This window comes from Aquila chrysaetos, chromosome 7, assembly GCF_900496995.4.
Source record: "Aquila chrysaetos chrysaetos chromosome 7, bAquChr1.4, whole genome shotgun sequence".
NCBI classification, from domain to species: Eukaryota; Metazoa; Chordata; class Aves; order Accipitriformes; family Accipitridae; genus Aquila; species Aquila chrysaetos.
The window spans coordinates 901,629-926,569 of NC_044010.1; the positions used below are offsets into that span (position 1 = coordinate 901,629).

The following is a 24,941-nucleotide window of genomic DNA, read 5'->3' on the forward strand; positions in this document are numbered from 1 at the left end:
AATAGTTCAGCCTTCCATTAGGCCTAAAACTCAGCTCTGTCCGCTGCCTGTAACATGCCACCACAGAGCTGTGCTGAGAAGGCTCTGACCTTGAACCCACTTACTATAGAATGGGCTGGGAAGCTGCAGCTCTGTGCAGGAGAGTATTTAGTGTCACTTCTGGAGTTCTGCTGTGCCTACACTGTCCTGAAGCTAATGTATACAAAGGACAGTAGCCTGTTGCAAGGGTCTGGCGTGAGGGTGAGATCCAAAATAGGATGAGATGGCATTGTGCATTAACATCTTGACCTTCTGTTGATAAGTCACTACACCTTGTTGACCTTCAACTCTCCCTAGCAGAGCCTTGGGACCCCAGCATGTTGCTAGGAGCCAACGAGTGGAATAGGGGCTGAATATAATGGCTGTGTCCTGTAATTGAGCTCAAATTGCCTGAAGTTTGCAAGGATGCATTTTCAGCTCGCTATTCCCACTTTAGGGCAGCAAGCCTCTGGACTAACAGCCTCTTCTCAACTACGACATAGGTAGGAACGCCCCTGGGGACCCTGAGGTAGAGCAAGGCCTGCAGATGAGAAGTTCTCTGGATGGGATCAGCTGGCAGTATTCAGGGGAGGAGAGTTTGCAGCAGCTCATTGCAATGCTGGAAAGAACACAGCCTGCAGTGCTTACGTGAGCTTTCTTTATTTGCCTGGGCTATGAAGATCTATAACAGACTTGAAACCAGGGGTTGGTGGCTACTGGTTAGACAGGGTCACCACACGATGCAGGAGTGAGGCAAAAAGAGAAGGAACAGCAAGAAGCAGACAATAAATAAGAATAAATATAATATTCCCTGGTATTCTGGCAGGTCTGAGGGCTAGCTTTCCCCCATTTATGCATAGATAAGACTTGAGCTATGTCTTCCCCAATGGAAAATGAGCCCCATTTACACTAGCTTTTTGTTTGAGGTTGCATGATAGAAATCTCAAATCCAGCACGCCTCTGAGGCTGTCTGCAGGGATATAGGACAGCTGCACAGGTAAGCTAGGTAGAGTCAAATCGGGGACAGAGCTTAGTCTGGAACAGAGGTGTTGGATAAGGGGGTCCTCTGAAGGATGGGTGTCAACACGGGTAGAGGCGTTTGAAGGAAGACGCAGGGTGTCTGCACTGTACTGTAAAGTCCTGAGACATAGTGAACGGTGTTTTGCAGGTCTTCAAGCCCGCACGAGGCTGGAAGGTGCTGGGCCTGCTTAGAGATGGAGAGAAGGGCCAGTGTGTGTGCTCCTGCTCCCCAGCTCCTCCTGCTCCCCAGCTCCTGCTCCCCAGCTCCCCCTGCTCCCCTTCCCCGACCTCTCCTTTCCCTTTCACTCTGGGAGACCCCTACAAGTGACCTGTGTCTAGAGACAAGCGGTGGTAGGTAGGCGTTTCTGTTGTGCTCAGCTGACGATGCTGTTTTTTGCGTGGGCTCGGTCTGTGGGCCGTGCTTCCACTGGTCTTTCCCTCTCTGCTGCCATCCTCAGTTCCAAACCTTGAGGAAGCTGTCCCAGGAGCCGGTGGCAACGGCCATGCCGTCTGCCGTCACCCCCAGGCAGCTCACTCTGTTGTCATGGCCAGAAAGGATTCCTACGGGGGGAAAGAAGAGAGGTCAGGAAAAGAAGCGGGGTCTGGGAGAGACGAAGGGGTTGACCATGCTGAGGACACGCATCGTAGGCTGCGTACCTACTCCCCTGTGTATCGCGCTGTCTGTTCCTGCACAACGCGTTACAATCGGTACGTGGCTAATAAGAACAAACATGCAGGAGGACATTTGTGCGTGGCATATGACCAGCACCCACGGGACTGCCCAAAGAACAATGTTCTTGGGAAGGTCTGGCTAGCTGAACCCTCATACAACTGCTTTCACCCTGGAGCGATGGTAGGACTAAGAAAGGATGGTGTCCTTGACAAAACTGAGAAATAGTAACGCCGTTGGTGAGCTGTGTTATACATTTTGAGAGGCTAGGGGCCTCATCAGAAAGAAAAAAATGGCACCTGGGTGTATTCTGTGTATGAGCATCACAGAGTATCCAAAGATGATGCATGGAAGCCCAGGTCCATGTTCAGCTTGGTGCCTGGCCACCGAGTGACACTGTGAGTAGCTGGGACTGGCAAATGGCAGAGGCTAGGAGAAAGTAGGAAATACTACTGGTGCTTGTGAGCAGTTTTAGCTAATAGGAACCTTAATGCTCTCTTCCCCCTTGAAACAATGTTGTTTAAAGGCTTGACTTCCTTAACATTAAAAACAATAGTTCTACACAAAAGAGTTGTACTAGTTATGGTGTGCTCCTTAAGTGCGAGGAAGCTTGGCTGGGTTTCAGGCAGTATAGGATGCATCCCTTTTAGAAAAAACAAAGGCCTTTTCCTTGCCTTGGTAGGGACAGAAGACCTTGCAGGGAATGAAAGAGGGACCTCCAGGAGCCACTCACCCACACGCTCTGCTTTCAGGGAGTCCCAGATGTTGCAGTTGAAGTCATCATATCCAGCAAGCAAGAGGCGCCCACTGCGGGAGAAGGCGACTGATGTGATTCCGCAGATGATGCTCTCATGAGAGTACACTATGAGCTCCTGGTCTGCCCGCAGGTCAAAGAGACGGCAGGTGGCATCATCTGAGCCGGTGCAGATGGCTTCACCGTTAGGGAAGAACTGAGGAAGGCACACACCAGATTTTAATCAGGCTGTGCCTCAACTCTTCGTCTCCCTGCTAACCACCGGGAAGCCATGGAGGTTGGAAAACCCGGTGGGACAAGACACTGGATCATACAAGTTCAGTCTGCTGGAGGGGGAGACTGATGCTTCTCCTAAGACCTAGTAAACCCCTTCCCACCTCAAGAAAGCCAATGACCTAGGGGCCAGAGCTATTGCAAGGCGTCCCAGTGCTTGAGGAAGGATTATTGTCTCTAACTCCAGCTGTTAGCTCGGGGCTTGACAAGTGTCCACCCATTATCCCCCAGATGGGGTCTGGCACGATTCAGAGCTACGAGAGCCTTCCTCTGTCTGATCCTCATGCCCCAACCTTCTCATGCACACTCCTTTTCTCCGTCCTTGCTCTGAGGAGCAAAAAAGAGCTCCTCAGGAGCAGCTATGGCAGAAAACCATACGGCTGGCAGGGTAACCATGGGACAGGTGAGAAAAGCTGCACTAATTGAGGTCAGTGAAGGGTGGTTCAAGCCGCAGACATTGCAGGGAGCTGCCAGACTCATTTGGTTAGCCGCACGGGATTAAACTGACATATTTCTTGCCCTGCCACCTCTAGGTCTCTGGTTTGAACCCTTGCCTCTGAGGGGGATACTTGCCCCAAAACGACTGTGCTGCCTCCTGTGAAGACTTCATCTTCAGAAGACCTCCCTCTGATCCCAAGTTCCCACCTCTGCTGTCTGGAGCTGACCAAGACCCTCAGCTGAGTTAGGTATTCCTGCCGCCTCACTTGTGCCTTGCGCCAGGGCTCCTGGAGCATGCCCGAACCGCGGTTCCCAACAGCTCCTATATGAGCAAAGCTGCACCAGCACCTGTGCAAGGGTGCTGAGCTCTACAGACCGCGGTGTGCTGGCTGAGTCCAAGCAGTGCTTTGAGTCAGACCTAGATGCTTTGGTGCACCGGTGCCCGGGAAGAGCCAGCCCCCAAATTTCAGTGAACTCAGGCCTTTCCTGCGTCAGGCTGGATCATGGGGCCAAGGTCTCCTGAGACCCATGTTCCCCACAGGACCGTGACAGCTTCTTTCAACCTTGTCCCCAGACCCCGTTTCAGAGCTGGTCCACCCTCCGTTTCCCTTGCCTCCCCACCACTGCGCAGACAGCATACATACGCAGATGGCGTTGATATCGGACTCGTGCCCTGAGAAGGTCTGACGGCAGGTGCCCTCCCGCACGTCCCACAGTTTGGCAGTAGCATCGCAAGCCCCAGAGATGAAGAGTTTGAAGTCTGGGGAGACGGCCAAGCTCATACAGTCTCCGGTGTGACCCAGGAACACGGTCTTCTGCTGCCCCGTCTCAATGTCCCAGAGCGCGCTGCAATAGAGGAGAGAACTTCTCAGAGCCAACCCAGGCAGAACAGATCTATAGCCGGGCTGAAGAGCTGTCGCGCTCGCAAGCAAATGAGGGAAGCCATGGGCCTGGCTACTGCGTGAGAAAATGGCTGAGAGTGTCGCTGGATACAACAGGAGAGACCTTCACAGCTATTGCTGGTCATACCTTTGCCAAAGCAGAGTTAGACTAAGGCTGGGGACGTGTGAGGTTTGACCGTATTCCCATAACGGCAACAGTCGAAGGGAATACTGAGAGGAGGTAAGAGGGACTCACAGGCAAACAGCTGGAAAAGGTCTGCTGTATCCACGCTTGTAGGATGCACAGGCCATGGTCACTGGGATCCCACATTACAGCCAGGCAAACAAGCCCCCGTGTAACCTCGATTGATCTTTTATGGAAATGCCTCATCCAGACTCATCCTCGGTTAAGAGGTTCTTCCAAAGCAGGTGTTGGGATGGGGTGTGGGTGAATAAAGACTCGGCTCTGCTTAGAGTCGCAGCACAGTGAGACCTGAGAGCCAGGAACCGAAGGATCCAGGCGCTGGCTTTGCAGGTGTCCCTTGCACGGTGGGCAAGACTTGAGAAGTGGAGCGCGTATGTGGGCTCCGCATATATTTTACAATGTTTTCTGTCCTGGAGTAAATGGCACCGTGCTTTGAGAGCTGACGACATGGTCTCTACTGCTTCACCAACAGACCTGCATCTTGACCTGACTTCAACTGGGAAAAGAAGAACCTGTTCTGCCAAGGGAGGAAGAACAGATCCGGCTTCCTAAGGTGCTCTGTATGGCCTGCCCATGTAGGAGCAATTTGTCCTTAGGTACCGGTCTGCTGCAGAGCAAAAGGACTGCACTTGCTGCTGTGCCTCAAAGAGCCGGAGGTCACGTCACTAGGATGCAGGAGGTAACACTCACCATGTGGTATCTCCAGAGCTCGTCACAATATTGTTGTCATCAAGAAATCGGCAGCAGGAGAGGTAACCTGGGAAGTGGGAACAAGCAAATATGAGAAACGGGGCAGGGCTGGAAGAGTGAGGTTTGGAAGCAGAGGGCACCCAGGCTGCAGGCGGGCAGCACACACACCTGTGTGGGCTGAGAGCTCCCTGCTCACTTTGACGTTGCCTTCACGAGTCTTGAGGTTGTAGATGGAGCACATGTTGTCAAGGCCCCCACAGGCCACAAAATTGCCTGAGGGGGCATAGGCACAGGTCATGACCCAGGAGGAACGCAAAGGGATGGCGTGAACCTGGGAAGACAAGAAACCTTGTCAGGACTTTGGCAGCAGAGAGAGCAGGGCAAGGGCACTAGCTCCGAGGGGACCCACTCCAGCATCCCGGCTTGCTGCAGCCATCTGACTCCTACCTTGTTAGTTGTATATGTGTCCCACACAATCAGTTTCCCGTCTTGTGAGGCACTGACCAGAAGTCTGTGAGAGAGGAACAAGATCATGTTAGTAGCTCTCTTCCCATCGGAGCCTTCTTGCCCTTCACACCCATGTGCTGCCCTGCACCCAGCAGGTCAGCGGCATCTCTCTCTCTCACTTGGAGTCCGTGGACCAGTGCATGGCGTAGATCTTGGCCAGGTGCCCACGCAGGGTCCTTCGGGTCCGCATCTGGATGCGGCCAACAACCTCCACTCCAGACACAATCTGAGGAAAGAGTGGTGGGGAGGAGAGAAAGAATTAACCTTGGGCTGGCGGGAGCTTTACTGCTCTCTTCATCTCTGCCTCCTAACTTTGCTTCCCAACCGAAGAGAGTCCTCCTTGGAGTGGTGCTAGCTATCACCCCCCCCACCGGCCCAGCCAGCCTTGTCCCTTACCTGAGCAAGCGTTGTGTCTGCACAGGCTTTCCGGGCATCCTGGAGAAGAGACAAGAGCAGATGGGACAGAAAAAAAGCCGTGTGTTGAAGGCAATGGCAAGTGAAATTCAGGGGCATAGCCTGGGGGCTGCTAGAAGTAGGAATGGGGGCTTTGCTGTGTTTGGATTTTGGCCAAAACAGGGGGATCCTGGTCTGTGACTAGGGCACCTGGGCACCAGTCAAACATCAGGAAGGTGAGCCAAAAGCTGCTCACCTGGTCTGGTGACCCCATGCTACACCTTCTCCACGGATCCTCCCGCCTGGCAGAACACCACCTGCCTCCCAGACAGAGGAGGTCCTGGGGACACACTAATTCTCTTTGGCCCCCTGCAGACACAATGCTGGTGGCCACTTCCTTCTCACCGGTGTAGTGTCCCATCTTCTCTCCCCCCCACCATGCTATGAAGATCCCCATTAGCACTTCAAGGGCTGTGCAGAACCGCAGTGGGCTCCGAGGGTGTAGGTGGAAAAAGCTCAGCCCCGAGTTGTAGCTCAGGAGGAGAACTTGGACACGGGGGGAGGGTAGACACTCTCTCAGCAGTTTCGTGACTGTTGCCAGCATTACCGCAATCTGCTTCTTCAGCTGCTCAGCCTCCTGCTTCATCTGCTCAATTTCCCCCATCTTTCTGACCTAGGGGTGGCTCCTCCACGCGCGGCAGCCTTGGTTCTGGGGAGACAAATCAAAGGAGAGAGGTGTGAGGTAGAAAGGGCACTGACTGCTCAGTTATGCAAACGTAAGCATCTCTGATAAAGGCTTAGCAACCATTTCTTGGCTCAATGCTTGGTAATGTCGTGCTGTATCTGGTCAAAGCCCTTAGCGTTTGGGAAGATTGTACCCGGCTTCATCAAAAGTTCATTTGGTCCTGTAGCCTGCTTACATGTACACTGGGAAGCTGAAGACCTCCAGAGCCTCTTGCTGAGGTTTCATGGCATATGCATGACGTCCTATGGTCTGGAATATCCCTTTGGTCAGTTGGGGTCAGCTGTCCTGGCTGTGTCCCCTCCCAAATTCTTGTGCCCCCCCAGCCTCCTCGCTGGTGGGGTGGTGTAAGAAGCAGAACAGCCCTTGGCTCTGTGTAAGCACTGCTCAGCAGTAACAAAAACATCCCTGGGTTATCAGCACTGTTTTCAGCACAAATCCAAAACATAGACCCATACCAGCTAATAGGAAGAAAATTAACTCTATCCCAGCCAAAGCCAGCACATCTGGCCACACTTGTCCCCTCACCTCTTTATTTTTAACCTCTCCATTCCAAGTCCTACAAGTCCTGGGCCCTCTTCATCAGCTTCTCCCTGTCCATGGCCAAGCTGTCCATCTCAGCTCCAGGAGGAGGAAACTTCACAGGGGGAGCCCAGTGGCTATTTCTCATCATTTGTCCTAGGCAAAGGATCACCAGGCAGTGCCCACCAGCTCTTTGACCACCAAAGAAATCTGAGGGCTGTTGAGGTGCTCTGCCAGGGTTCCCTTCCAGTTTCCCATCAAAAAAAAAAAAAAAAAAAAAAGGCAGATGCCTAGGGAAGGATCTAAGAATAACAAAAGCAGATAGTGGTATTTCTCCAACTTTCCTAGCCCCAGCTTTTCATTGACGTCCAAAGATAGAGGCAGCATTTCTGTATGCAGGTCCTTGATGAACTTTTCTTCTATGCATTTGTCCACACGATTTTTGTGCCCATGTCAAAGGTTTGCATCCTCAGTACCCCATGGTGATGACTTCCACAGCTTAGTGGCAGGCTCTGCAAAGTTGTTCCTGGTTCTGTTACTCCCCAATGGCACTAGTTCCACTCAGTGGTCCCTAGCTTTTGAGTTGGAAGAATTAGCAAATAACTGATTTCTATTCACCTCAGCATCACTTGATATTTTATAGATCTTTGTCATAGCCATCCCTTTTCCGACTGCAGAGCACACTTAGTCATTCCTCCCATGTAAGCCATTACATCCTATTACCTCTGTTGTTCTCTAAGCCCTTTTCAGTTGTTTACGGAGTACAGATGATATGTTTTTGCAGAGAGAGCAATGAACCAGAACGGTAATCCATATTCAAGATACAGGTGCGCCATATGATTATACAGCATGTCTCTCTTGTTCTCTCTTTCTCGTTACATGCACTTAAAACTTCACCAGTGATTCTAGCAGTTCCCAGTCTTGTAGACAAATCTGGTCTTTATCGCTTCGATCTTTCTCCTGGGTAGATGTGAGCGTCCAGAAATGCTCCAGGTGTTCTTCATCATTAGAACCAGCGCTTTGTCCGAAGGCCAAGAAATGCTCCAGCAGCATCTGCAGAATTTCTCCTTCTAGTTCCTGTGGGTCACATCGCCTCCATCCCCCTCTGGCCTGTTGCCCGAAGCCTTATTTCTTCCAGCCAACGGGGCTTTGGGTCCTTCCATGCCAGGCTGCCCTCCTGCTGCGGGCGAGCACATGCAGATAGCTCCCGAGCTCACCTCTACTCGCTGCTTCGTAGAGCTCTTCGAGTTTCCCTCCAGAATCCCTTCCCCTGAACATCTCTGTGGCTTTCCTTCGGTCTTCCAGGCAGGGTGAGTTTCTGCTTGGTCAGTGACTCCCGATGCATGGCGTAAGTGTAGGAAAACCAGGGAGATACAGGTTTCCCCCAGCTCCCAGGAGGCATGAGCTTATCCCAGACGGAGGCTATACTTTGCAGAGCCAGGCTTGTACATGCTGTCTGCGAGCCTGAACGGAGCCACAGCTCTGCTGCCTCTTCCCTTCTCCCTGCCCATGCGCTGGACGTGCCTGCTGGTCCCAGCACACGGTGACGGAGCAGGACAGGAGCCCGGGGCACGTGCCACAGAGGTGGCCTGGGGCTGCCAGCCTCAGCTACGCTGAAGGATGGGGACAGACCAACACCTGAGCTGGACCCTTTCCACTGTTTTTTTTCTTCTCTTGTTTTGACAGAAGAGCGATGAGGGGGTTCTTCCCACCAAGGATGCATGGCTGCGGCTGGTGGAGCGCCGCTGGCCATGAAAGCATGCGCTTCTCCGTTGGGAAGGGGCTGGGCACCCCACACCATCTCTCGGCTAACTGACGGACTGGAGAGATGCCGGGGAAGGCCTTGCAGCTTTCAGTAGGAGGCTGCACATCCTCCTTATCTTGTGGCATTTACCTCTCAGCTTCCATGTACAGTCAAGCTGCAGAGACTGCGCCCAACCCTGGTCGCTGCCTACCAGCACACCAAGTGGCAAATCTGAACTTCCAGCCACCCTGCGGAGACCAGCCCTACCTTTGTGGTCCACAAATTGCCCTTTCTCAGTGATCCCTGGGACTGATCCTACCTCCCGTCCATCAGCCCTAAGCGTTGGATCGCCTTTTCCTGCTGGGCCACCTCTTCCCTCTGACATTCTCCTTCCAGTCTCCTCTGCTTGGTCCCCAAACTCTCCAGGCTGTTGTTTCACGCACCTTTGGCCATCTGAGACCATCGTTCATCCGCCTGCCCTAATCTGTCTTTGTGGGCTTCTGGTTTTGCCCACCCAGACCTGCACAGAGATGGGAGCCTTGTTCTCTCTTCCTTGCAATTTCTGCCCCAGGTGAAGCTGGCTGCATGCCCTCCTCATTACCCATTGGATCCCCAGTCTTCCTTGCATCTCTCCTGCTTTTTTACCTTTCTTTTCCCTTCCCCGGGTGTTTCTTTCTCAACTCTGGCACAAGCACGGGAGTGCCAGTTCACAGGCACCTGCTCTGTGAAGTTGCACAACCAGATGAGGGGCTTTCGGAGCCGGTAGGCAGATCAAAGGGCATGGGCACGATGTTGAGGACGGATAAAAAGGGCTAAATATAGAGAAGGTGCAGCTCAGGTTCAGGATTCTGTCCGAACCTTTAAATCCCTTTGAGGGAACACTCTAAATGAAGTTGGGAATTGTTCTCAGCCTCAGAAGGACAAGAAGCCACAGATGAGCGATAATAATAGCTCCAGCTTTGCCTGTCGCCCCCACCCGTCGCGTCCCAGTGCAATTTGTGGAGAGTGAGTTACCTGGTCCCCAGCGAAGCGCAGCTGCCTCCCAGGAGGGCCACGGCGTGTGTGCAAAAGAGCAGCTCGTCACGGTCGTGTAAATTTAGGACGGGAAATAGGGGAACCAAAATGGGGGAAGAACAGAGGAAAGGGGAATGAAGTTTGGAGTCTGGCCAGGGCATGTTCCTGCCGTGGACGCACATTTCTTGTGGATCCATGGATCAGCTCATGGTAGCTCATGGTTGCTCATGGTACCTGCCCAGCTTGGTTTTAATGGGAAAGGCTTCTAAACAGTGCACGGTCAGTGCTTTCTGGAAGTAAGGGCTCTTCCAGGTGGATGCTAAGCAGTAAAGGAAACCAAGACTTTAGGTACCTTGGAAAAAGCAATTCATCACGACCAGCCCAGCACTGCAAAGAGCTACTGACGGGAGGACCTTGGCACCAGCACCGCTCCAGATCTGCGCCTCCTACAAGCATCACTGAAGAGCACGGCACAGCCAGAGAGAGCCTGGGCTTAGCCGGTTCACGCCAGCGCTCTTCCCAGCTCTGCCTCGGCTATGCTCGTCCACTTCACAGTTCTTGGCTTTTCTTTCGTTTCTTCTGCTCTCCATCGTGACAGTTCTTTCCCTTCCTGCCTTTTCCGACAAACCTGCTGGAGGCACCTGCTGTAGCACTCCTGCCTGTGGGCAGCCAGACCCACGCCGAGCCCTCGGCTGTCTGCTCGGAGCAGACCAAATGCCTCCACTGTGGTGCGAGGCTGGGGGGGGGGGGGGGGGGGGGGGGGCGTCTGGCATCATCCGCCTTCTGCTTTTTGCTGCCGCACCGTGACTTTTCAGGGCAGTGGCTATGTCCCTTGCACCGTGCCGTGGCGGGGGCCCAGCCTGCACCCCAGGGGCTGTCCTACGGAGCCATCTGCATCACTGCCTTGTGGGGATCGGGGTGCAAGTGATGGGTGGGAAGAAAGGGGAGGTGAACCCCCTTATTTCCTATCCTCCGGGTAGCTTTGCTCACACTGGGGAGGGAGGGAGTGGTCCCTCCGTGGGATGCTGGGAGAGGGCTGGAAATAGAAAAGGGAAAGGTGCAGGAAGGAGGACTGAGCATTAACAGGCAGCATCCCTGGGTCTCTGTGTAATCCCTGGCTGGCCTCGCATGCTCGCCCTGGTGACCCTGGGCTCCTTGCAGAGCCGGATACAGGGATGATCCCCCTCTCCTGTGAGGGAGGTCAAAGGCCAGGGTAAAATTACCCTGCTCTGCTCCTCGATTTCTGAGGGCTCCTTCTCCATCCAGAAAAGCAGCCAGCTGCAAAGCGGTGCGCACATGGGTGCACCGGGAGTGCCGGACTGTGTACGCGTAGTGAGCGCCAGGTCCCTCAAGGGAGGTGTAACCCTCCCGTTCCAGTCTGGAAACTGGTGAGATTTACCTGCCAAGGGGAGAACAAGCAACCCCATCCCAGCGCAAAGCCCCTCATCATCCTACGGACATCTCGTCGCTAACCCCAATTCCTTCCCCGCCATGATTTTCCCTCCCACATCCTCTGATGGGATCGGCCCTCGTACAAAGACTTCCCCACAGAATCACGCCAAGAAACCCAGGTTCCCAAATACCAGGCTCACCAAGGTGACCTCAAGCATCGCAACAAGGCAGCATCCTTACCGGGATCTGTAGAGCGAGGTGGGTTGCGGTCTCCCCTGGATGGGACCCTCACAGCCTGCCTCCCCTGCTGAGAACGGCTCCCCGCTGGCCAGAAGCCCCTCGTCCCTGTGCGGTCTCCACTCAGTCCTGCCCGGAGTCAACCCGGCGAGTCCCTTGCTCCCTCTCTGCTCCTCAGCCTCTCCCAGGACTGATCTCCCCATGGGGAGCTGGAGGGTTGTGGACGGGAGGGGTTGGGGGAGGGCTGATTCCAGGAGCAGCGTCAGGCAAATTAAATCAGACACCAGAGACTTGGGGAAATCGGATTGGGACGTAATGCAAAGCAGGTGGATGGGGAGGGGTGTAAAGAGAGAGTAGCACACTGCTCCTGAAGGGAAAGAAACCATCACAGGCAGATTTGACTCCCTCTGTTTATATCAGCAACAAACCAATAAAGCGAAGATTAGCCAGAACGGGCTAGGATTATCAGCCACTGGGGCAGGGCTTGCTGCACCTCGCAGTCCACGGGAATCGCCGTTTTCCCGGGGACAGCGTGCCGCTCGTGTCCTGGGCAGGCCGGGAAGAGGGATGGTGCCACCCGCGGTGGCCCTGCCAAGGGAGAACCCATGGCAGGGCTGGGGTCACCACCCCCCCCGGGCAGCAAACTGGGCTGCGCATGGGGAAAACAGAACTGGGCACAGGGGCCAGGGGCGGCAAAAGATTTGGTGGCGTGCCTTTTGGCAGCCACTTTAGTGGGATGCTGCGAGGGGATTATCTTGGCCTCAATCTCTTTTAATCTCTCCCGCGGCTTTGGCCCAAGCCCGAGATAAATACCTTTTAAGGGATCTCATCTGACGTCAGGAGGCCATCAGTCTAATCACCCAAGCCACCTTTGGGCAAAGCAAGCCAGAGATGTGGACACTGGCCCCTCGCCCCCCAACATGTCCTCGTCGAGCAGAAGCCACCCAGCACCCCCACGTAAATCATCCAGACAGAGGTGTGAGTGCTAGGATGTGATGGACCTCCTGCCAGGGAACCCGAAATGCATGCACCAAATTGTCTTTTTCCTGTGACCCTGGGGAAGACAGGAGGCGAAAAGGGTTGCCGATGCGGGTTTCCTAAGCTTGCGTGTTAAGGAAGTGCTGGGATTCAGACTGAGGAAAGACTGCCCTTTCCACGGAGCGGGGGCCCTGTGCCATCAACGGCGAGGGGATCACCCACCAACCCGTTACACCGCTGGCCCTGGCCCTACGGATTTCTTCCACCTGAACTGTAGTTGGGGTCTCCATGCGCAACTCCCATCAAGGGCTGAGTACGTCATGACCACAGATTGGTCTCTGGCTCTAATGCTTCCCAGGAAAAGGGTCACTGCTCTTTTTGATACTCCATATCCACCCCATTCAATTCCAGTTGGGCTACAATATAATCCCATCTCGGGACACTAATCCCCTGGGCAGTGACAGCAGATTGTCTTTGCATCAGGGTGGAAAATGATAAACAAAATATTTCTTCTGCTTTCGGGGGCATTCTGGTGCATGGACAGGGAAAAAAAAAAACACCAAACAACAAAAGAAAAGAGAGAAGAGAGGTGTTGCTGCAGGGAAACGTGAGCATACAGTGGTTTTTCTTAAAGGCACTCCCCACCCTCTCCAGGGGTTAGTTATGGCAGAGCTGACTTTCTCTCTTGCTCTCCCTTCTTGGAAGTAGCTGGCATCTGGGCAAATATTTTGTTTGTTTTCTTTCACTGAGGGCTCAGGCTCCTTCCATCATTTGTTAATTAAATTTCCATCAGCAGTGAGCGCACGTCTCCCTCCTGATGTACAGACTCAAGCTCCCACCAACATCTGTGTCCAGCATTTTGCTTTTATTCCATATATTCACAGTCCCTCACCTTCCCTCTCTCAGACCAGTTGCGAGGTTCTGGAGTTTGCAGGTGCCTAGGAAATTCAGAGGCTTCTGTTCTGATCTCCTGAATGTGAGACAGCCCTCGCTGAAAGACCCCAGGCTCCTCTTCCCCCTCTCAGATCTGGCCCTGGCTGACCGAGAAGCTGGCGCTGAGGGGACTGGGGTGAGGAGACCCTACCTTCTTACTTCTGAGCGACACAAACACGTTGGCAGCGAAGAAAGGTCCTGGTGTCACTGACTTTAATACTCTGTCCCTGCTCCCATTTTTCAGCTGCTGGGACGTCACGGAGAAGAAAGCTGCATCCCTCCCCATCACTACGGCTCTAGCATGCTAATACACTGCTCCAGGACGCCGTGGTCCCGGGGCTACCGCGACCTGCCCGGCCATGGTGTGTGCCAGTCCTGCCCCCGGGGCCCCGCGTACTCAGAACTCGTCCCTGGCCCGCAGCTCCTGGGCGTGCTGTGTCCTGTCCGAGCCAGGCTTTTGCCTCCGGCTCGTGGGCCTGGCTCCGCCGTTGGGAAGGGGAGGCTCTGCGGAAGATCTGCCGCCGCGATCGGTCCCCTGACGTTCCTCTCCGTCAGGCCGGTCCTGCTCCACAGCCCTCTGCCCCATCAGCTCCTCCGCCTTCACCCGTTCCTGCAGCCACGGAGACAGAGATGATGTGAGCCCCTCGCCGCTACGGTCTTGGCTCCGCTTGCAGGGGCTGGCAAGACGCATCTCGTCTTTGCCACATCCATCCCACCCTCCCCGAGCCCGTTCTCTCTTGCAGGACCCACCGCGGGCTGGCCCCTCCACCAGGTACCTCGTCAGAGGACGACCCCCAGCTGCTGCACCGCTCCCCGCCCCACGGCACAGCCCGCACGCCGTTCCTCGGTGGGATCTGATCTACCTCGGAGGAACTTATAACCGTTTCTCCAGCATCGTCCTTTACCTGCTCAGCATGTTCCTGGGAGTGCGTGTACCAGAGAGCAATGGCGCAGCGCCTCCCGCGGCTCACTGCCCACACGCCGTGGGGGTTCTCCTTGCCAGAGCTGAAGGCTACGAGCCTTCCACACTTAGGATGCACTTCGGCCTGCCAGGGGAGAGAGAAGAGACAGTGAAGCCAACAGCCCCCCGCTCTGGGGTACACGGTCCTCCTACAGAGGTCACGCTGCCGCTGGGAACGCGGCACATCCGAGAGCTGCTAGGCACCCGCTGCCAGCCTACGAGCAAGGTAGACCTTGGAGAGGGACAGAGAGAGAGAATCAAAGGGACAACACAGGTCACGGGCACCCACAGGCTGGAAGAGCCTGGAACATCTCAGCTAGGAAGGAGTTAACCTCTCCTCTGTCTGAGATTTGCCTCAATTTGCCTTTAGCTGCCCCTATTTGAATCTGCCACAGCGCTAGATTGGTTTTGGGGTGGTGGGATCCAATAACCAACTAGTTTCCACCCGCCCAGACTAAGTCTCACCCTCAGTCCTCTCTCCATCTTTTGGCCAGTCCCAGACTTACTGTGACAGTCACAGTGTCCATTTCAGTGAAGAAAAGGCCCCCACCTTGGAAGTCATCATTGAGGTAGAGAATGCCACTGTGGACAAAAAGAAAGAAGACGTATGGATGGTGAAGCTCATTCCTCCCAGGTGCTTCCCCACGCTCCTTGTCACAGGAGGCTGTGCACACCACAGGCTCAAAAAGCGAGTAGACCCCTTAACAGGAGAATCCATTTGGGGGTGTTAAATACAGCAGTGCCCAGCTCAGGGGAGTCCCCGAGCTGCAAGCCACTGGAGGCTAGGAGAGTATGCCAGGGAGTTAGCTCTACATGCCTGTCCTGTTTTGTTTTGGTTTATTTTTAATCCTCTGCAGCATGCATCTGTGGCACCGTTGTGACAACGCCCTGGGCTAGACAGACCTTGGTTCTGACCTGGCACGACGCTGTTTATGTTTTAAGATTGGGAATAATCCAAAGCCTGCAAGAGGAGACTGATCAGCAAAGAAAGCCATGTCTTAAGAGTCAAGGAATTTCAGGGTAACATAAGAATGGTCAAAAAGAGGCTTGGTGCATGCAGAAAAGAAAAATTAAAACAAGAATTTTCTTTACTAACGTTAGACAAAAGGAGAAGTAGTGAGGCCACTGTTCAATGCAAGTGAGACCACAGTCAACTAGGTGAAAGAATGGACCACAAAGTACTGGAGTTCTTCTTGGTATTCAATTAAGCTGATTGATAGAAAACGTCAGAGGAACAAGAAAGGCTCATTAACGGGACTGGGAGAATGAAACAGAAATCAACACTGTGGCTGCTGAAGCAAAACATTAAGGACATAAGGACTGTCGTGAGAGGATTACCAACCCTGAAACCTGGGAGGTTACAGCTCTTCTCCCACAGGGTTTTAACAAGACTGTGAAGTCAGGGTGGTAACATGGCCGGAAAAAAGCAAGGATAGCTGTCACACGCACAAAGGAGCAGGAGGGCAGGGATAATGGCTGAAGCACAAACAGGCCTGTTAGCCTGACCTCAGCAGTCTGCAGGGCTTTAGACTCCATTTCTGAGGAGAAGGGCAATTGAAGGACAAGAGGTAAATGGAAAAAGGGTCTATAAATGTAGCATGGGGGTACTAAAAGCAGATTGGGCTAGCCACGCAATCTTTGACAAAACAGTTGATTTCGCAGGGAAAGACAACGCGCTCAATCTCAGCAGTTTGGACTCCAGTAGAAGTACTCAGAACGGTGCCACAAGAGAAATTACTAGTGAACACAGAGAAGGAGAAGAAGCACACGTGAACAGCACACACTGGCTAGCGCAGCACTGGCACCGAAAGGAGTACTGTTCGCCTGGAGGAGGATCACTGGGACTCTGGGACCCCCGGGCGCAATCCTGTTCAACAGTACCATTAATGAACGTGGCACAAATACACAGAAGAGATCCAGGAAGTTTGGAGCACAGGGACCTCTTTCAAAAGGACACTGCGAGCTGGTTGGTCAACCACAATTCCCTCTGCAAGAGGACAGGAATACTCCTGGAAATAGCTCAGTGGCACAGATCCCAGGAAGATATTTTAACATAGATTCAAGTAGAAGTCAGAGAAGCCCACTACCCAGGGAGGAGTGAGGTGACAGGACAGCTTTCCCACAGGAGGGACAGAGATCTAACCAGTTACACGACAGACCCTGGTAACTTTACAATCTGACTATAACAACTCAACACCTGTATTGGAAGAGAAACGGACTCAATGATACTGGAACTCCCTCTAAGCCCCACATCCTTACAACAGGCTGCTCAGAGAGGATTTCTGCTCTGGGTACAGCTACTACTCAAAGAAAAGGCAGATTAGATTTCTGGATGCCCAGGGATGGGATGGTAAATAGGAAGAATCAACTGTAGTGAACTGACCTCATTTGGCTGCAGTGTGCAACAATTGTCACCGTCTTTAAAATATATTTCAGGTTCTTTCACAGAAGAGTAACAAAACCTGCCACGGGCTGGAAAAAAACTCTCACATGAAATGGAAAAACCCAACACAAAGTATTGGCAGTGAATCTTGAGAGAGGTGAACAGAGAGAATAGTCAACAAAGTCTACTGACTGCTCAAACAAAGGAAATCCAAGGAGCCTGGTTCTCCCTCTCCTGTAATGCACAGAAGACTGTGAAAGACAGAACTTGATTAGAAGAAACAGACTGTCGTAAAGGCTGGCAGTGGACTGTAGTACTGTGGTAGACCCACAAGACAACAATTTGATATCACGGTTCTAGTCCATGCAGCCTCCCAGCCTTGTTCTGCTCTCCGTTAATGCTGGCTGGGAGGAGGGAGAAAGGGCAGATCTTCTTCCCAGCCCAAGGAAGGTGCTTCACACCTCGTTGTGAAGCCACCGATGCAGCCTCCTGCCTGATGCTATACTCCTGGCTGGCTTTGAGCCAACAATCCATCACCTTGTTTCTATAAGCTGAGCTCATCCTCTCTTGGGGCCAGGGAGATATTCTCATCTCCACATGATCTAATGCAGGTCCCCTTCTTCTCCTCTTACCTGTAGTCCCTGTACACGTAGGCAGGTGGTTCTCTCCAGCACTCTTGCCCCTCGGGATCCAACAGACAATTATCAGCATGGACAGGATGACTAAGATCCATGCGACCTTCCTGTTCCTCTGAAAAGGGAAGTTACAAAAAAGAATACGGGCATTTTCAGTTGCAAGAAAGAATACGGCAGAGAGAAAGGGGCACAGCGAGAGCAAAGGGAAGAGAGTCTCCTTAGAGCACATGGCTGGGACTGAGGAGACTCCAGAAGACAGGACCTAACGGGGCGAAAGATTCTTTACCGTCTACGGCCGTGCGGCACACAAGGTGTGTGAACGAGAAATGGAGTTTCTTTCCAGGAGTGAAATAGGACTCTATGATTTTCCGTGATTTCTCACTGGCCTGCAGAAGCAATTTGGCGTCTCTCCAGTCCACGTCCCCATTCTGGGCCAGCTACAAGTGAAAAACAAGCCCGTTAGAATACTTACATACAAAGACACTCTAAGAAATGATCCACGCACACAGTACAGAAGAGACCCGTGTAAAGTCCTGTGGTCACACATGTAAGAAAATAACATGTCTTCTCATGTAATTGTAAGTACACCTGTACAGCACAGCAATGCTTTCGTTCTACTCAGCACACGAAGCCACATCTGGAATGCAGCATCATTTTAGGGTGCCCCAGTACACAAGGGACACTAGCACACTGGAGTGAGTCTTCAGCGAAGGGTCTTAAGATGGCAGGGGTGTTGGAGCACATGACTTAGAAAGAGGCTGAAAGACCTGGGTTTCTTCAGCCTAGAGAGAGAAGGTCAAAGGAGGATCTAACTAGTCTCCTGTCACTTACACGGGGGTTATAGAGAAGATGGGGACAGTTTCTTCTCAGAGGGACACACTGAAAAGACAAGAAGCAACAGGCAAAAGCTGCAGCAAGGGAAATTTTGGCTAGGTATAGAGAAAAATTTAATCCTCCTGCGAGCGGTACACCACTGAAACAGGAATCTCCGCCCTTGGAGATGTTCAGGACTGGCCTGTGCAAAGCTTCGAGGGATCTCATCTAGCTTTGGAATTAGCCATGCTGTGAGCAGGGGGTCGGACTAGAGATCTCCAGAGGCTCCTTCCACCTTCATTTATTCTCCAATTCTAAGCTGAGCATGTCTGTAAGACTACCGCAGAGGGACAAGCAGCAATCCTGAAACCCTGTCTCACACGAAGGAAAGCACTTGTCAAGCTCTCCACGTACAACGTACCTAAACATCATCGTGGAGGAAGAGGGTCGGGGGAGACCGCACGCGTGCTTGTGAAGAAGATAACGCACCCATGACCCCATCCAGAGTGCACTTCACGGAGAAAAACGCTCGGGTGGCAAACACTCTTCCTGGACAATCGAGAAGGCGGCAGACTCACAGAGCCACTTACCTGCACGGCCCTCAAAACGGTCAACCCTTCAAATCTTTCGTGTGGGGTGTGAGGCGACCGTCTTGCCCGGTAGCCATCTCCTGCTTCTCCTGCTGCCTGGAATAGAAGGATACAGGTGACACGCATTAAGCTGCCGTCTCTCCTCCACGGAAACTCTAAAACCCTGCCTGCTGAGGAGGAAAGGACGCGTACAGGAGCTCCTACAAGACCCAGGCCTCACCTTCGTCAGCCGGAGAAGGTCCTTACACTCAGACTCCGTCAGCACCCTGTCGAACACAACCCTCTGGGTTCCGTTCATCCGGCGGGAATCCATCGCGACAGCGATACCCTCAAAAGGCAGAGGACCTGTCGAGAAGCGAGCACGGGTAGGCATGAGCAAGCGTTGCAGAAGAAGCCCTCGGACACCAACCCCCAGCCTGGATAAGGAAGTGGAGAGACACTATACATTCTCCGAGAAGACAGGACAGTTCCCCAGAAGTGCCCATTCCTCGCAGACCTGGGCCACTTGCACCCCTCACATGCTTCAGGGGAACCAGAGCATCAGCTGGGGAAGCTGGCCTACAGCGAGTGCTTCAGGAGCCAGCAGAAACTTGGGGCTTGCTGGGAGAGCAGCAGGGAGCTGGGGAAAGTTGAGTGCACTGTGGATCGCAGCGGCAGAACAGGTCCAGCCTACTGGGGTGAGGCTCTGGAGAAAAGAAGCAGGTAAACACCTCCGTCAACCCCCCTTTCGATCACACGTCTTATCCCAGAATCACCTCCAGAGAATCTCTCTGCTTTCTTCAGCCCCAAAGAGACGCAATGGGTATTAGTTGGTGATTTGATCTTTTGATCTTTGGCCTTTTTAACCCCCCGGCTCTGACCTTTGGGTGGTCAGCAATGCCAAAGCACTCGGGGCCTCAGAATGATCTGCTCTCCCGTGTGTCACAGCAGAGAACCGCCTGGGGTCACTTCGAGCAAAGACTCCAGGACAGAGCCCTGCAAGAGGCTGTGTGTCCACACGTAAGAAGAGAGGACCAGCGAGAACACGGGACTCTGCACTGCAGCCTCTAGCATTCAGCCACAAACCATTTGGACTTGTGTTTTTCAGGGAAAGACTTGCCCAAGCCGAATAGTCTGTTTCCAGTTTCCATTTCCCCCCCTCTCTCCTTGTCCCCTTCAGAAAAATGTTGTTTGAAGTTGGGCTGGTGGGGTTGAACCAGGTTCGGTGTAGACACTCCTGCCACACTGAACAGGGATCTGCACGTCCACAGGCTTGTCGCGTATTCAGGCACCACTGCTCTCAGCTTCTCCAGCCACAGTGCTCTTTGAGTTCCCATCCCAGAGATGTACGCAGTGAGATTTTGCAAGATTATACATGCATCAAAGAGGGAGAAAAGAAACAGTGAGAAGACTTGCTGAGCCATTCGAGTCAGTCTGCATCTATGCTAGCATTCAAATGTCTGAGGATGGAAGAAAAGACAGCACTTAGCCTGGCTAAGCCTGGCTGACTGCATCCAAGTCCTTCTTCAAGCTCTTTTACTCACCCCTCTTCTCCCTCTCTTCCACATCCAGAGTTTCCTGCTTTTGCTTCTCCTGATCCTCTCTCGGGAGCGAGGGAAAAAACAGAGACCAGGGCTGTCAGTACACAGAGCTCTGCCTAACCCTCCTCTGTGGTAGCATTTCGCACCCTTCCCGTTGCTGTTTTGCCCATTCCTCAGCAGGTATTACTGTTCCTCGTACCACCTCTGCCAGTCCAACCCCATCCCCTACTTCCAACACTCATATTTCAGTCCTAGTCAACTTGGCCAACCTTACCTGTGTTTCTCCTTTAGGTTTTCAGGAATCAGCTCATCTGGAGTCCAAAGATCCTGCAGGAACAGATGCAGACGGTTCAGTACACAACAAACTTCTCCCACATTGGATCATGTCAAACAGCCAGTTCCTTGTCCCGCTCCTCCAGTGAATATCAGACCAATGGTTCCGGCCTCCTTCTGACGGCAGCCAGACTGGGCTAATGCCTACGGTTACAGCAGCAATTTCAAACTAACTTCAGTCCTGGACCAGCGGAAAGGCCTTAAAGATCCACCTCATAAGGACCTGGGGGTCCTTCTCATCAGCATCTGATCCTTCCTGGATCACGTGCTACCGAGGTGAATTCTGGCAACTGTCTCGGTGAAATCAGGGCAGGAAAATTAAGATGATACTGTTACTTACAGGGTCGTTAAAAGTTCCTCCTAGATGCTCCACTGCATAATAAATCAGCTTCTTCTCCATCAAAGATCTCTGCACATAATGTTGAATACTCTAAGGAAGCAAAAAGGCTGTCAAACGACCATCCCACAAAAGACAACCCCCATCCCTGTCCTGGGCAGAAACCTGCCCCAACACACTGCTGTGCACTTTGAAAGCCCGGTTCTGTCCTGAAGGGACCCTGCCTGGTACAGACTATAAGTAAACTCAGGCTCCAGCTTCTTCAGTCCTGGGCTTGGCACACATCTGCAGTGAAACACGTTTCCCTTTTTGTCTCCCGGACTATGATCCTGTCGTATGGGACAGGGGAGGGCCAAAAAATTACAGACCTGGGGTTGTAACTACCTCTCTGGCTGTGAAAGCTGTGTCCTCTCCCAGTTCTGTGCGATACTCTTTCATTTTCTCCAACATTGGCTCATCCGTGGGATAGAAGAGCAAGTAGGAAGCAGCACATTCAGCAGCCAGTGCCTGGTTCCCAACTTGGGCAAGGACAGGACAGAACAAAACAAATAGGTTTGTCTCTGAAAGACTTGCCGTTAGCAGAAAATAGGCCAGCAGCACCCAACGGCCCGGTCGGGATCCAGCAGTAGGAGGCCTTACACCGAGTACACATCAATCCCTGCCTAGTTGGGTCTCTACCCAATGATAGGCAGAGAACACAGGGAATGAGCCCTGCGAAGAATGGGCCACTTCCGATACTTATTGGGAGCTTGTTCAGAGGAGATGGAGAAAAAAATAAGCATGTGTTTAGAAGAAAGACGGTCCCACCTCCCTCACCCAACAGACATGATGAGGGGTCTGGAGGCTCCTCTGAGATACAAGTTTTACCAATGGTCTGACAGAGGAGAAGAGAGACGGTTGGGTCAGTGTGAGAAGGAGCAGAGGTATCCAAAAGAAGAGCTGAGGGACTTGTGAAAGTGACAGGGTGACAGGATGACCAATGTCACGACAGGCCACCAGTTCAGCGAGGGCAGGCAGGGCTGACTCAGAAGGAACATCACTGTTGAGATGAGATGCAGGCGCATGCTCTAGATAGGAAGCGAGGGCCTGGTCTGGAGCCACGTACTGAAAAGGAGAGTATAAAATACACAGCAGATCGTTGGAGCAAGGACTTGAAACGGAGAGCGCTGGGGGAAAGAAGTGGGAACAGCCACACATTACCGAAGCTGCACAAGGAGACTGAAGTGGACCACGAGGGACCTCTCCCAAGGCGGCCACAGGCTTGAGCAAGAGAAAAGAGGTTCTGGGAAGAGTCGGGGGGCAGATGGGGTACAGAGAGGTAGAGCTCAGGTCAGTGTGCCACTTCTCCCCATGACATGCCGCCCTCCAGGCCCAGAGGCAAAGGGCAGGTTTAGAGGTGCCACAGCATAACCCGCTGGGTTGTGGCTCTGCTCACCTTGATCGTAGGCAAACTGCAGTAAATCAAGATGAGAGGGTATGAAATCTTCCGTGGCAGAAATCCGCCCCGGCTTCGTGGCAATTTCAAGGACGCACTGCTGTCTGCACTTCAAAACCTGAATATAATGGGCTGCAAGAGAGAGGAGCAAGAAAGGCAGTAGCTCACACTTCTTCCAGAGAGGAGCGCTGGGAAACGGGGCACGTCCAGTGTGGGCAGCATGGCCTTCCTACCCAACCCCATGTGCCTCTAACGCTACCTGCAATGGCTTCGTAGAGGCCAGGTTGCATTTCCTCCTCCTCCTCCTCGTCCTCGTCCTCCCAAGGCCCTTCACACAGGGCACGACACTCTTCCAGTGCTGCCAGCGCCTCTGAGAGTGACTCCTCCAGCCTGGCCACAGCCTGCAGGTACTCATCTGCATTGTAGTGCTGCACCCCAGCCTCATATGCTTCCTGCAAGGGACAGATCCAGGTCCCTCATCAGTGTGGGTGTCACCGAAGGACGCCCTGAGTCGCTCGCAGGGTAGTGCTGACATCTAGGGGCCTGCCTGATCATGCACAGCCCACCACGCAGTGACAGCAAATCTTATGGACTTAAGCCAAATATTCTTCTCCAAGGCCCTGCAGCCTGCCATAATTTCCACCGGAAAGTCTCTGTGTCACACTTGCAATGGTTTGTCTTCACCCCGGAGAGAAGGCTTCGGGGAGACTTTCTTGCAGCCTTTCAAACAGAAAGGGGGCTTATAAGAAAGGCTGAGCGAGAGTTTCGACCAAGGCCTGTGGTGACAGGACAAGGAATAACGGTTTTAAACTGAAAGAGGGTAGATTTAGATTGAAGATAAGGAAGACATTTGTTACAATGGCAGTGGTGAGACACTGGAGCAGGCTGCCCAGAGAAGCTGGGGATGCCCCATCACTGGAATTGTTCAAAGCCAGGCTGGACGGGGCTTTGAGCGGCCTGATGTAGTGAAAAGGTCCCTGCCCATGGTAGAGGGGCTGGATGATCTTTAAAGGTCCCCTCCAGCCTGAACCATTCTATGTACGGGAGCCCTGCCTCAAGCCCTTGCGTGGGAACAGATGAGGGTCCCAGACGGGTCCCCAGGAGGGGATAAGAGCTGCGGACGCCTGGCTCCGCGTCAAACCCTCACCCAGTGCGGCGTGGCCTCCAGGTCCCTGAAGTTGTCCGACTTCACCCCAGACATACGCCGGTACTTCTCTATGTCCTCCCGCATTTGGAGGTGCTGGGGATTAGCGACGAAGAAGGTGTGAGCGGCGGACACGGCCCGATCCAGCTTCTTCAGCTGCGGAGCAAAAGCCGGCACACCCCCGTCACACACTCCTGCGGGCCCCCCCTTTCTTCTTCAGGCCCACCCCTCACCGCAGCGTTCACCCACAAGGCGCCTGTGCCCCGACCGCCCGTGTCCCCGGCCGGCCCTTGCCCGCCGCCTCCTCGGCCGGCCGGTGGTCCTCCAAGGAGAGGAAAGACTGAAGCCCCTCGGAGCCTGCCCGGGGCGGGTGTCTGCCCTCCATCCCTCCATCCCTCCATCCCTCCATCCCTCCATCCCTGCATCCCTCCATCCCTGCATCCCTCCATCCCTGCATCCCTCCAACCCTGCAACCCTCCATCCCTGCATCCCTCCAACCCTCCAACCCTGCATCCCTCCAACCCTCCAACCCTGCATCCTTCCATCCCTCCAACCCTCCAACCCTGCATCCCTCCCGGGGACCCCCTCGCAGCTCCCCACCTGGAAGAAGGCCACTTGCAGGTAGTTGTAGGGCTCCCTCTGCTCGAAGTCCCGGCGGATGGCGTGGCTGGCGCGATGAGCCGAAGGCGCGACGCCCAGCCGCAGCCCCAGGCAATGCTGCAGGCAGTCGGCTCGTTGCAGCACCCGGCCGAAGAGGGCGGCTTCCCAGGGCCCGGCCCCCCCCCGGCCCGCCGAGGAAAGCCGCTTCCCGGCGGCAGGCGGCACGGCAGGCGCGGCGGGCGGCCCGCAGCCCCGCGTAGCTGTGGAGGGCGCGTTGCAGCAGCTCGGCCGCTCTCCCCCAGTCCCGGGCGAAGTAAGCCCGCACTCCGTCGGCGTACAACAGGTCGTAGGGAACCAGGCGGCCCGGCGACGTGGCGGTGGCGGCGGCGGCGAGGAGGAGGAGGAGGAGGAGGGAGGCCATGGTCGAGCCGCCGCGGAGAAGAAGAAGAAGGAGGAGGAGGAGGAGGAGGAGGAGGCGGAGGAGAGGGGGGCGGGTGGGCGTCCTGGAGGGCCCCGGGCTCGGCCCACCCAGGGGGGCGGGCCGGCGGGCGGTGCCGGGCCGGGGCCGCGGTGGGCGGGCGGGGGAGAGGGGGCTGATGCCGGGGGCGAGGCGTGGATCGGTCCGTCCTGTCCCCATCGCTGTCCCTGTCCCCGTCCCTGTCCCCGTCCCCATCCCCGTCCCCATCCCCGTCCCCATCCCCGTCCCCGTCCCCGTCCCCGTCCCTGTCCCCGTCCCCGTCCCCGTCCCCGTCCCCGTCCCCATCCCCGTCCCCGTCCCC

The 24,941-nt window shown here is 54.1% G+C and overlaps 2 protein-coding genes across 2 annotated transcripts; both read right to left on the bottom strand.

Moving 5' to 3' along the window:
* Positions 1 to 659: 659 nt before the first annotated feature.
* Positions 660 to 11,685, bottom strand: GNB3 (G protein subunit beta 3). The gene is made up of 10 exons (XM_030019736.1): positions 11,504 to 11,685; positions 6,457 to 6,558; positions 5,853 to 5,891; positions 5,576 to 5,682; positions 5,397 to 5,460; positions 5,118 to 5,280; positions 4,950 to 5,016; positions 3,818 to 4,019; positions 2,442 to 2,658; positions 660 to 1,599 (listed from the first exon to the last, which is right to left on the bottom strand). Exons 2-10 carry the CDS (start codon positions 6,511 to 6,513, stop codon positions 1,493 to 1,495), a joined length of 1,023 nt encoding a protein of 340 aa, XP_029875596.1. The 5' UTR covers positions 6,514 to 6,558; positions 11,504 to 11,685; the 3' UTR covers positions 660 to 1,492.
* Positions 11,686 to 13,322: 1,637 nt separating this feature from the next.
* Positions 13,323 to 24,625, bottom strand: P3H3 (prolyl 3-hydroxylase 3). Its single transcript, XM_030019735.2, is given in 16 exon segments — positions 13,323 to 14,021; positions 14,317 to 14,457; positions 14,879 to 14,954; positions 17,388 to 17,505; positions 17,677 to 17,827; positions 18,794 to 18,889; positions 19,014 to 19,138; positions 20,317 to 20,375; positions 20,588 to 20,640; positions 20,987 to 21,076; positions 21,368 to 21,501; positions 22,419 to 22,550; positions 22,678 to 22,870; positions 23,566 to 23,718; positions 24,163 to 24,345; positions 24,347 to 24,625. Coding segments are annotated over 16 exon segments (2,154 nt in total). The 5' UTR covers positions 24,584 to 24,625; the 3' UTR covers positions 13,323 to 13,808.
* Positions 24,626 to 24,941: the final 316 nt, after the last annotated feature.